The sequence below is a fragment of the Mastomys coucha genome, unplaced genomic scaffold (genome assembly GCF_008632895.1).
Source record: "Mastomys coucha isolate ucsf_1 unplaced genomic scaffold, UCSF_Mcou_1 pScaffold8, whole genome shotgun sequence".
NCBI lineage: Eukaryota > Metazoa > Chordata > Mammalia > Rodentia > Muridae > Mastomys > Mastomys coucha.
The window spans coordinates 21,260,354-21,272,876 of NW_022196914.1; the positions used below are offsets into that span (position 1 = coordinate 21,260,354).

General features: G+C 41.8%; 1 protein-coding gene across 1 annotated transcript in view; it reads left to right on the forward strand.

Moving 5' to 3' along the window:
* Myo10 (myosin X) overlaps nucleotides 1-12,523 on the forward strand; it is a 201,052-nt gene that overhangs the window by 115,594 nt on the left and 72,935 nt on the right. The window contains exons 10-18 of the mRNA XM_031360245.1: nucleotides 946-1,075; nucleotides 3,085-3,203; nucleotides 4,967-5,113; nucleotides 5,300-5,400; nucleotides 5,505-5,571; nucleotides 6,144-6,236; nucleotides 6,636-6,704; nucleotides 7,551-7,633; nucleotides 10,567-10,675. Coding sequence (XP_031216105.1) covers nucleotides 946-1,075; nucleotides 3,085-3,203; nucleotides 4,967-5,113; nucleotides 5,300-5,400; nucleotides 5,505-5,571; nucleotides 6,144-6,236; nucleotides 6,636-6,704; nucleotides 7,551-7,633; nucleotides 10,567-10,675 — 918 coding nt within the window. The remainder of the gene's footprint in view (nucleotides 1-945; nucleotides 1,076-3,084; nucleotides 3,204-4,966; nucleotides 5,114-5,299; nucleotides 5,401-5,504; nucleotides 5,572-6,143; nucleotides 6,237-6,635; nucleotides 6,705-7,550; nucleotides 7,634-10,566; nucleotides 10,676-12,523) is intronic.

The window sequence follows — 12,523 nt, forward strand, 5'->3', positions numbered from 1 at the left end:
AGGGTTTCTCTTTGTAGCCCTGGCTGTCCTGGAACTCACTCTGTAGACCAGGCTGGCCTCAAACTCAGGAATCCATCTGGCTCTGCCTCCCAAGTGCTGGGATTAAAGGCATGCACCACCACTGCTTGGCAGAATCCCCATTTTAAAAAAGAAATTATTTTATATATCATATGCTTATGGCAGTTATAAGTGGAGAAAAATACTAAAACAATAAATGTTTCAGAGTGTTACTTTACATGGCATGATTCTACAATTTTTATATTGTATACCATTTTCTGATCGTATGTTTTCATGAGGAACATATGATCTTTTTAATGATTATATGATTATTGTTTGGGAGGACATCTGACTTCTCATGGACCACAGGCAATGAATGTATACTCAGTGTCATAGCCAGTTTTGATATAGCCTTCAAATTTGCACCATAAATATTTCAAGTCAGAAGTAACAACTAATTTATTTTACTGCCTCCATCTGGCCCCCCAGGATGGTGGTTCACACATGTTTGTGAAACAAGAGACTTCAATGCATGACTGTTTTGTTTTCCTACTTCACGAACACTGCACATGTACAGCATTCTTAGCTGTGGACCACTGCTAAGATTTCTAGACTTCATAAACTTCAGTGCATGTACAAAGGGGTTTTGAGTGGTGTGTGTGTGTGTGTGTGTGTGTGTGTGTGTGTGTGTGTGTGTGTGTGTAAATTCATGCTACATGAATCAGATTGTATTACTTTTTTTTTTTTTTCAAGATAGGGTTTCTCTGTATAGCCCTGGCTGTCCTGGAACTCACTCTGTAGACCAGGCTGGCCTTGAACTCAGAAATCTGCCCGCCTCTGCCTCCCAAGTGCTAGGATTAAAGACATGCACCACCACTGCCCGGCTTGTCTTTAGACCTATACCTAATAATTTAACTTAGTCATGTATGTTTTTTCATTTTCTTCTAGACGGCAATGGAAGTCATGCAGTTCAGCAAGGAGGAAGTTCGGGAAGTTTTGAGGTTGCTGGCAGGAATACTGCATCTCGGCAACATAGAATTTATCACTGCTGGAGGGGCGCAGATTTCCTTCAAAACAGGTGAAATGAGTGAGGCCTGACACTCTCCCCCGATCCCTGACCCCCAACCCTGTTCCCCCTCAGTGTTTTTCTTATGAGAGATTAGACCCAGAAAATTGACACCCTGTCTTTTACAGAAAGACAGGCACCTAGAATAGAGCTACAGATTCCTCCCCGCCCCCCGCCCCCATCCTTTGGTGCTGGGGCCTGAACCCATCGTCTCACCCCCTCAGACGTTCTAAGCACATATGTCCAGCTCAGGAGCTGTGGAGCTCCACCTGTGTGATGTCTGGTGTCTGGGCAAGAGTCCAGGGTTCCTGAGCTGGGGTTGGAGGAAAATGGGCCAAATAAGTGGACAATTGAATAACAAATACTTGATTAAGGAAAAACGTGGAGTCAGGAGCTGTCACACTTTGCCTTGGTTTTCAGAGTTATCGGTTGGAGTTCATAGCTCTGCCACAAGCTGTCCCTCCTGCTATTTATCCATTTGCACTGTGACTGCTTCTTAGTATAGCACCTTAAACTATAAAATGTCAGTTGAAGTACTTTAAATATATATATATATGTATATATATATATTATATATTTGTATATGTAATTTATATATAATATAATTTCTGAGGAGATATCTGATAGGAACAATACATCTTGTTGCAGGAATTGGGTACTGGATATGCTTGGGATCAAAGTGTCTCTCCAGGACCCTGATTTCTCCTGGTCAATGTTTATTGTGTTTGATTCCCATGTGGTTTCTATCAATATCTTAGGAGCCTAAAAAGCCTTTGTTTAGGGTTAAAGAGGGAGAAGTGGCTTGGAAATTGACAAACTGCGGCTTTTGGAAAGGACCCGTGTTTTGTACTCTGTTTCAAGAGGAACCAGCGCCCTCTTCTGGTGTCCTCAGGCAATGGATGTGCATAGTTAAACATGCAGTCCTCTATCTCCCTACCTCCCTCCCTCCCTCTCTCCCTCTCTCCCTCCCCCACCCCACCCCCGCCTCTTCCTCTCACTCCCTATCCTATCTCTCTATTTCTCTCTGTGTGTGTCTCTCTATCTTTCTGAACAGAACCTTTGTATATGTGGGTGATGTTTGTTCATATTTACTGCATTAAAAAATTCTGCAGTGGGTTTAGGTGTGGTAGAACAGGCCTGGTGCCAGCACACAGGCAGATGATAAGTTGCCAGTGATCTAGGCTACAGAGCAAGACTACTGCTAAGCCAGGCAACCAAGCATAAGACTGTGTCTTAGCAACAAAAGAAACCCCAAGAAACTGAAAACATTTATTTATTATTTGAGAGGGAATAAAGTACTTGTTCAGAATTGTATTGTGGATGTATCCATTGAATTTGGGTACCACGTGATCAGTTGTTCCCAGAATTTTGACCCACTGTGGTTTTCTGTAATAAACCAGAAGAACCCAGTGCGTGGGCAAAATGATGGCCCATGACCTTGAGATGCTGAAGAAGCCTGTGACTGCTTTCACTGGTAACACTCAAGTGACTTGCTTTGCCATTACCCTTCTCTAAGCAGAACAGAAAAACTTCTAAGAGATTACAGGACATAGGGCATCTTACCAAACTGAATTTAAAAGCTGGTACAAGCCATTGGGGCTCAAGAAATGGCTCAACAGTTAGCAGTACTTGCTGCTCTTGCAGAGGACCCAGGTTTGAGTACTCAAACCCACAGTGGGAGATTCATAACCATCTAGCCTCTGAAGGCACCTGCACTCACAGAGGTGACAATACAAACAGGCAAGTGTACATACATATGCACACATATATAAAATCTATAAGCTTCTGAAAGAGACTGAGACTCTAGCTGTCTCTTATGATGTAGGACATTAAAGAAAGTTGCTACAGGCATAAACCATTACGTTACATGAGATGTGCCCATCATTTCTGCCAGAAGAGTTGGAGACTGCCCTCCACTTTCAGTGTGGCTATATGTGGCTGGATGTGAACGCAGCTGCGGTCCAGCATCTGCTGTGTTTGAGAGACTGTGGGTTCACCTGTGCCTCCTTCTTCACTTTCAGCTTTGGGTAGGTCTGCAGAGTTACTTGGGCTGGACCCAACACAGCTCACAGATGCGCTGACCCAGAGATCCATGTTCCTCAGGGGAGAAGAGATCCTCACGCCTCTCAGTGTTCAGCAGGTATGGCCGCCTGCCCTCAGTGCCATTGAAAATCGGCTTTCCCGTCCATGTCTCTACTTTGCCCATGTGATCACAGTGAGCTGTTCAAATGACTGGCTCATGGGCAAAATAGAAAGGATACCCAAGTTTGGGAAATAGGGGAAACTGTTTTGTAAGTGACAGAGCAGCATAGCTCTGATGAGCTCAGGTCTGATACAAGCTGGCTGAGGCTGTGCGCTGATCCTTCCACTTAAGGCTGTCTGTTCTTGGGAAATGTGTTCACTGTGCCTCAGTTCCCTCTTCCATAAGCCAAGGATACTTATACCTAATACTTAGGACTCTTATGAGGATAAAAAAATAAATAAACCAGATACTTGGTGTAAGTACTTAGCTGGCATTTGCTGCAGAGTAAGCACTCAACTAAAGTAAGCCCTGAACATGATCATCCTCGCTATACGTGAGCACTGGGAGGCACTGTTCCTACTCGCTGACTATTTACATTGACATTGCCTACCCCTTGTAATCTTCCTTCTCGATTGTTCGATTGTTCTTAAGATTATTTATTTGTGTGTGTGTGCCTTGCACTCGTGTGTGGAAAGCAGAGAATACATTGTGGGAGTTGATTTTCTCCATGCGATTCCTGGGGATTGATTATCAGGCTTGGCATCAGACCACTGTCCCCACTGAGCTGGATCACCAGCCCTTTCTAATTTGTCTGTCTTCCTTTTTCCTTTTGAGATAGCGTCTCACTGTGTAGCCCTGACTGACCTGGCATGCTTTATGTAGACCGAGCAGACCTTGAATGCTGTGCCTCTGCCTCCCTTGCATTGAGATGTAAAGGCATGTTCCAACACACCTGGCCTAATCGTTCTTAAATAAATAAAAAAAAAAATGTTATCCCATAAGGAGAAGAACCTTTAGGAGTAAAAGAGAAAGAAAATAATTTTAGGCTCGGGGTTAAGAGCACTGATTGCTCTTTCAGAGATCCTGAGTTCAATTCCCAGCAACCACATGGTAGCTCACAACCATCTATAAAAGGATTCTGAATTCATATAAATAAAATAAACAAATCTTGCTGGGCAGTGGTGGCGCACACCTTTAATCCCAGCACTTGGGAGGCAGAGACAGGTGGATTTCTGAGTTCGAGGCCAGCCTAGTCTACAGAGTGAGTGCCAGGACAGCCAGGGCTAAAACAAAGAAACCCTGTCTCAAAAACAATAAATAAATAAATAAATAAATAAATAAATAAATCTTTTTTTTAAATTAATTTTAAAACTAGGTTTCAATATTTTAAACCTTAGTTTTAGTATATACCTAAATAGTATATGTTTTATTTATATATATATATATATATATATATTCAATATCAACTATACAAATGGTATATATATATGTATATGTGTATGTATATGTGTATATATATGTATATATACATATACATATATATACATATATGTATATATATGTGTGTATGTATACATATATATTATTTATGTGTATATATATGTACACATATATACATAATACACACACACACACATATATATATATATCCATGTATATAGATTTGGAGTCCTTTCTATAACTGGACATGTGAAGTTGAGTTTAGAAGGCAGGTCTTTATGAATGAGTCTGTCAAGTCAGTATGTGGGTCTGACCCTTCTGTTTTTTTTTTTCCTCCTGGAAGACATAGATTCACTTAGCCACAGGAACAGAAGCCTTCCCACCTTGGGGCGGGATGGGCCGGTTATGCCTTCTGCCATGGTCTTCCTTCCCCCATCCAGGCAGTAGATAGCAGAGACTCATTGGCCATGGCACTTTATGCTCGCTGCTTTGAGTGGGTAATCAAGAAGATCAACAGCCGGATCAAAGGCAAAGACGACTTCAAATCCATCGGCATCCTTGACATCTTCGGATTTGAAAACTTCGAGGTACGCTTGCAGGGAGGAGGGACAGGCGCCTTCTGTTTAGATGCTGCTCTTCCACACATTTCTTAGATGCGTAGCAGCCATGGATGGTTTCCCTGCACACGTCTCTTCTACCCCTTTGTTGTTTTTCTACAAACTATTAGGGGCCTAGAAGAACTTACACTTATCCTCCCTGTATCCAATCTGTAGGTTAACCACTTTGAGCAGTTCAATATCAACTATGCAAATGAGAAGCTTCAGGAATACTTCAACAAACACATTTTTTCCTTAGAACAACTAGAATATAGCAGGTAAGCACGCAATAGTCCACTCCCCAAAAAAAAAAAAAAAATCAGTAAGCAAATTCGGGTAAAGGTATATCTTAATTTCACTTGGCCTTCTCGTCTCCCTGCAGAGAAGGATTGGTGTGGGAAGATATTGACTGGATAGACAATGGAGAATGTCTAGACCTGATCGAGAAGGTAATGGGTAACTGAAGAATGAATGCTTGCAGTCCCCAGGGAGTGCAGCTGGGCGGGTTCATGTTTGTGGGAACAAAATAACTTGTGCAAACATGCACATCAAAGATGAGAATGTGGAGAACACAATGGGCCATTTGGAAACGTGAATGCCCGAGCACCATGAGATTGAATGTAACCACTTGGCTGCTTCCAGCCTATTGTCTCATTGAGCTGTGTATTTTAGAATCAGCAGTGTGTGTGTGTGTGTGTGTGTGTGTGTGTGTGTGTGTGTGTGTGTGTGTGTGAACTAGCCTCTCGTAGGTCCTGAGTGCCAGCAAAGCCTTCTAGACTGGTAGACTGGCCAATTGTAAAGGTGTGTCCATAACATTTCAGTGGGTTCCATTTTTAAAAAGGCCTGTCTAGAATTTCATTCTTTTCTTTGTGCTGTCTCATTCTGAATCTTTTAAGGCCCTGAGACGGCAGTGAAGTTTGTCTTTTAGGTATTGACCTGCTAGGAGATGGGGAATGGGTTGGAGCTCTGAAGTGGTTTAAAAGACACTTAATTCATTCAACTGTTGTCTCTCCCTCTGTAGAAACTTGGCCTCCTTGCCTTGATCAATGAAGAGAGCCATTTTCCTCAAGCCACAGACAGCACTTTGTTGGAGAAGTTACACAATCAGCATGCTGTATGTCAAAACCCGCCAGCCCTTGGTTTTTTGTCTGAGCAGCAGATGAGAGCATTGAGATGACGAGCCCTCTTCTATGCCTCCCACATTAATGTTCTTCATCTCTTAAGCTGGACCACCCCCCACCCCCCTTACTTACTAGACCTATATTGAAAAAAGTTCACTTTGGGGCATCTACACAGTTTATTTTCATAAGTAGGAAACCGAAATGTTTAGCCTGTTGTTGTGAAAAGAGCTGAGAGCAATGGTTTGGAGGCCATCCCTTGCCATATGCCAAAACTCTGATGATATGTGCCTAGCTTTATAGTGGTTGCCTTGTGTTAAATGTGGATTTTTCTAGAAGTCAAAAGGAAATCAAGGAGTAAAACCAGGCTTCTGTGTTTTTATTTTTTACATTAGAATAACCACTTTTATGTGAAACCCCGCGTTGCAGTCAACAATTTTGGAGTGAAGCATTATGCAGGAGAGGTAATTCCTTCTTAAGATGTTATTGAGGGTTGGGGTGTACCTTAGTTACCAGTGCACTTACCAGAAATACAAAAACCCTTGACTTGATACCAAATACCACATACATCAGTGGTGATGTATACCTGTAACTCCAAGGTAGTGGAAGCAGGAAGAGCAGAAGATAAAGTCATAGAAATGACAAAATACAACTCTCACCTCTGCGGGAAAAGAAGAAGCTTTAAGTCAAATATGAATGATCATACCTAGGAACTCCAAACATAACATTGTAATATAGTAACAGTTTCAGAGGCAAAGAAAGCAGGAAGCCTCTGCTACAGGCCTTAGAGGACATTCTTAAGCTTTCTTCTTGGTGGAAGCTAGTGGTCTGTTCAATTAATGCATCCCAAAAGGTTCCATGGGATAGTCACAAAGACATTAGGTTGCAGACAGAGGAGGATAATGGCTATTCGAGGGCCAAAATAGCCCAAGACAATTAGTAATTAGGCCCCCTGCCTACAACATTGCAAACTCTTCATAATCATTAAAGTTCCACTTAACCTGTGTAGAAAGGCCAAACAGGTACATTGTCTTCTTTCTGGGAGTTTCATCCAAAGTCAAAATTCACAGTCATTCCTGCCTGAAGAGTTAAGTGTGAGGTCAGTCTGTGCTGCCTGAGACCAACATAGATTAGTTCGATAGATAGATAGATAGATAGATAGATAGATAGATAGATAGATAGATAGATAGATGCAAGAACAGGATATTTATTGATATTTGTTTACTTGGCCCTCACAAAACCTAGGAGATCATAACTTGACGGTAATTTATTAAAAGTATGACATTTTCTCTTATTTTGTTTTAAATTAGGTGCAGTATGATGTCCGAGGCATCTTGGAAAAGAACAGAGACACATTCAGAGACGACCTTCTCAACCTGCTCAGGGAAAGCAGGTATACGATTTCTCCTGGGTGAAGTCATTAGCAAGCGCATTATTGTTTGTGCAGATGTCCATATTTGTTAATAGAGAACAGACGGGAGCACTTGATTAGCTTCTTCTCCAGTGACTTAAAGGATATAATGTAGAAGGGAGGAGTGCCCATAATGAGGCAGAAACAACAAACCCATGAGTTGGATACTACTCTTCATCTATTCTGTTACTCTGGTGAGGAAACCTAGGCAGTTCAGCGATTTGCTGAGAAGGAATCACTGTGGTGGCCACAGCTGGCGGCCAGAGGCTAAGCTTGTATATCCGGTATGTTTGGCTTAGGAATCTGATCTTGCCCAGGCCAGCCTGCCCAGTACAGTCATTGAGCTGTTTCAATTTCAGGTCTAGTTTTTATAGGATCCTGTTTCTCATTGTTGTGAGATGTCAAGAAAATTAAGCAAGTGTTAATGCAACCAGAATTATTAATGTATTAGTTATTCATTCATTCAGCAATTGTAAGTTCATACCATGGAATCAAGAGTTAAGGAAAAAATAGGAAATTTTAACGATTAGTTTAGCTATTTGTATCTACTAAGGCAGGAAGTTCCCTATTGTCCAGCAACTTAGTAAAAGAGACAGGATTTGAGACAAAGCCTTCCCTTGTAGGCTTTTCAAACCTTGGGGGGATATAGCATGAATATATACAGAAATAACTTTTAATGGCTAAGGAAGGAAGTAGACAATTGTTGAAAAGCTGTGCTATTTCTCGGAGCGTAAATACCAGGTGGTCACCCTGTCATTTAGCCAGCTATGGATGGGGTGAAAGGAGCCAGGCTGAGCTTGGAATCTGAAGTGCTTGATCTTTATACTTCTGTTCTCGCTTGTGAAAATGCACTGCTTAAACTATTCTCAGCTACTTCTATTTGTAGATGAGTTTTCAAACCGGCAGAAAATACAGGATGCTGGAAAATGCCACAGTATGTTACCTGACAAGGCTGTCTTAGCTGTTAGGATCGAAAGGATACATTTAAATACAAGCTGCCTGTTGATGTTAAGTGGCGGCCTTTTGTTGTGGGGAAAAGCTGTAGAATTGAAGAGCTGCTGCTCACAAAGATCACAAGCTGTCTCTGTGCTAGTATTAAAGGGTTGAATTTGCTGCAGCAGCCTGGGGTTCCCCTTTGCAAATGGAGGAGCCTACTTCCCTTTCACCTTTGACAGCTTTGACCTTTTAATGGAATGCAAGCTGTTCTCTAAGAGTTTAAAGCAGTTGGGGTGCGGAGCAGCCCAAGGCAAAAGTGCAAACATCTCTGGGAGGAATCCTACCATCTCTACCTTGCAGATACAGTTGGTAGATGAATGGCCCTTCTGCCTTTCCCTGTAGTGGTGGTACAATCACCATGCCCAGCTTTATCGCTAGTAATGTCCACAGTTCCAGCGAGATGATGAGTTATAGGGACGTCTTTTACCTTATCAATAGAGGTGATGGTTTAGTAAATTCACTAGCTGTTGTGATAGAGCTGTGATCTACTGGCCATGGCCCAGCCACTGTGCCTCTAGCCTTGTACCAACCACATCTTTATCTCATTCTTGCTTTGGAACCAGAGAACAAATTCTAAAATTCCTCCCATTGTTCTAGAGGAGCCATCTGAGGCCTAGAGAGAGAGGTGGGGGGGGGGGGGGGGAGGGAATGGGGCATCTCATATTTATGATGCAGCTACAAAATAGAAGATTCAGGATTTGAACCTGTGTCTACCTAGTTGTACTTACTAGCACCCTTCGAACACGTGTCAGATTGAACCTTCACCACAGCGCACAGTGGATATAACATACCAGCTCTGTATCTTTTAATTCCTCCGTAGAGCTGACCAACGATTGATTGAAAATCTGTCAAGCAGTGGTGGCACATGCCATTAATCCTAGCACTTGGGAGGCGGATTTCTGAGTTCAAGGCCAGCCTTTTCTACAGAGTGAGTTCCAGGACAGCCAGGGCTACACAGAGAAACCCTGTCTCAAAAAACCAAAAAAAAAAAAAGAAAAAGAAAAAGAAAAGAAAAGAAAAGAAAATCTGTGTTAAAAATAAAACAAAAACAAAGCCTGTGGCTGTGCTGAACATGTACAGATTTCTGTCTCGCTGTTATTTCTAAACCAGTGCTTCTCAAACTATGGGTAGTAACCCCTTAGGGGTTGAATGACTGTTTCACAGGGGTCACCTATTATAGTTTGTAACAGTAGCAAAATTACAGTTTTGAAGTAGCAACAAAAATAATTTTGTGGTTGGGGCTCACTGCAACATGAGCAACTGTATTCGAAGGTCACAGCATTAGGAAGGCTGAGAACCACAGCCCTTAACCATTAGCACTTAATACCTACTTAGGGAGAATGTCCACTGTGTTGTTATTGTAAATAATCTTGACGTGGCTTAAGGTATGTGAGAACATGTGTGCAGGTTCCATGCAAACAGTGGCTTATTGTAAACAAGGGACCTGACCATTTGGGGTGCTGGTTTTCATGAAAGGTCCTAGAAACCTTCCCCTTCCACTCCAAGAAGCTACTGGACTGGATTGTGCAGGTGAGGACGTGAAGGAGGGGTATAGGGATTTAGGTGGATCACCAGCCTATTCCTCAGTGAGACCCCTGCCCAGGTCACGATCTTTCTCTCTGTTTGTTTTTTAAGGTCCTCTCCCCACCTCCAGATAGGGTTTCTCTGTCCTGGATCAAGCTCCATAGACCAGGCTGGGCTTGAACTCAGAGATCCATGTGCCTCTGCCTCCCAAGTGCTGGAATTAAAGGCGTGTGCCACCACTGCCAGGCCCAGCTGAACCTTTGTATGCTCTTACAGCTCTTCAGGCCCCAGTGTGTTATTTTAATTGTCACTGTAGAACTACACTGCAATTACAGTGGCCAGGTACCTGACAGCCATGTGTGCACACCTCACAGTGTCGTGCTTCCTTCACACAGGTTTGACTTCATCTATGACCTCTTTGAACACGTCTCCAGCCGCAACAACCAGGACACCTTGAAATCTGGAAGCAAACACAGGCGGCCTACAGTCAGCTCGCAGTTCAAGGTCAGTGTGCGCCACTGGCTTACGGTAATCTCTCATTCCTAGGATCTAACAAAACTGAGGCAGGAGGCAGGTGGACATGAGGCGGATGGGACACATTATAAAGCAGGACGAGCCTCACAGGTTCACGGCTCTGGGGCTGAGGATGTAGTTAGTGCAGGATTAGAGACTTGCTGGTTTTTTCGCTCATGCTCAAGGACCTTCATTCAATTTCCAACACCTAAAAAGAAAGGTACACACATGAATATTTAGACTTCCTTTGAGATTTTATAAATTAAATTAACAAAATATTTTTTGCTATTCTTTCCCTCTAGTAGTCTAACTACCTCATAATTACCAATGTGATTAAAATAGAAATAGTTTATTACTTCAAATCTTATTTTTTTGAGAGAGAGAGAGAGAGAGAGAGAGAGAGACAGGATGGGAAGGACTGTGTAGGCTTGCCAGTGCTCATCTGTTTGTATGTTAATATTGACAACAATATATTTAGTGGCTTATTGTCTTGATACTTTACCACAAGAAGAACCTGAAATGCTTATGATATCTATAAAAGAGATACATATATAGACTATATATATAGAATTTGTAGAAACACTGAAATATTTTAAAATTATATATTTGTATATATAATATACATAAATGTGTCAATATATGTATTTTTGCATGATGCATAAAAATGTTTTTTAAATAAATAAGGGAAAGCTATTTAATACTAATCTGTTGAAATAGTTGGTCTTCTTAAGAAGGCTTATTTTGGGCTGGGCAGTGGTCCAAAATTAAAGTGCCTTTAATCCCAGCACTTGGGAGGTAGAGGCAGGCAGATTTTTGAGTTCGAGGCCAGCCTAGTCTACAGAATGAGTTCCAGAACAGCCAGGGCTACACAGAGAAGCCCTGTTTCAAAAAAAAAAAAAAAAAAAAAGGGCTTATTTTTGCCTTCCCAAATCATTATTATTATATTTAAAATTTTATGTGAAAATAGGATATATTTCTTCCCACGTGTGAACATTGATCTTTTTCATATATATTCATATATCTTATATATATATATCAACTATAGATACTTTGTTATATATAATATATTAACATGTATATAATACTATATATTATATATCATAACTATCATACTTGGGAATTTGTATAACTATATATATATACATATATATATGTATATATATATACAACTATACATACATATATATATACAACTATAACCTGGGGATATATTCTATATCTCATAACTGTCATACCTGAGAATAATGACCATTTTTACCCAAATAACAAAGATTCCGGTTGCCCAAGTCTGAGTGAAGTAAAGCATGCCAGCACTGTGACTGTGTAAGCTGTCTCTGTCATTTGGAGGTACAGCCTATGACGACCTCTGCCCCCTCATTTAATTATCTGTTTCCCCTTAAGTGAAAATCCTGGCTGAAGGGACAAGGATATCCTGTCAGTCAGCAGATGCTGATGAGATCTGCCCTGTGAGGCAGAGGGTTGAGCAGCTGGTGATTGAGGGGGGGTCACATGTCAGCATCGCTGGCAGTCCTGGGGATGTGGCATGAAGGGCAGCCTTCGCACAGGGCACATGTGGCACCAGCTCCCAACTACTACATGCTTATTCTGAGCCAGTCACTGGGCCAACCGCTTTGCATCCACTGTTGAGCCCACTCCCACATCACCCTGTGAGTTCATACCACTCTCTCCATTGTACAGATGGGGAAGTAAGATTTGGGGAAGTAAAGCTACCTCTGGGCCCCACAGAGGGATGACTTGATTGGCTGTGTGTGTCAAGCTCTACACTCTAAGTATTTAAGTGAGGTCTTTGCCTTGTTTTATGTTATGGTAAGATCGTTT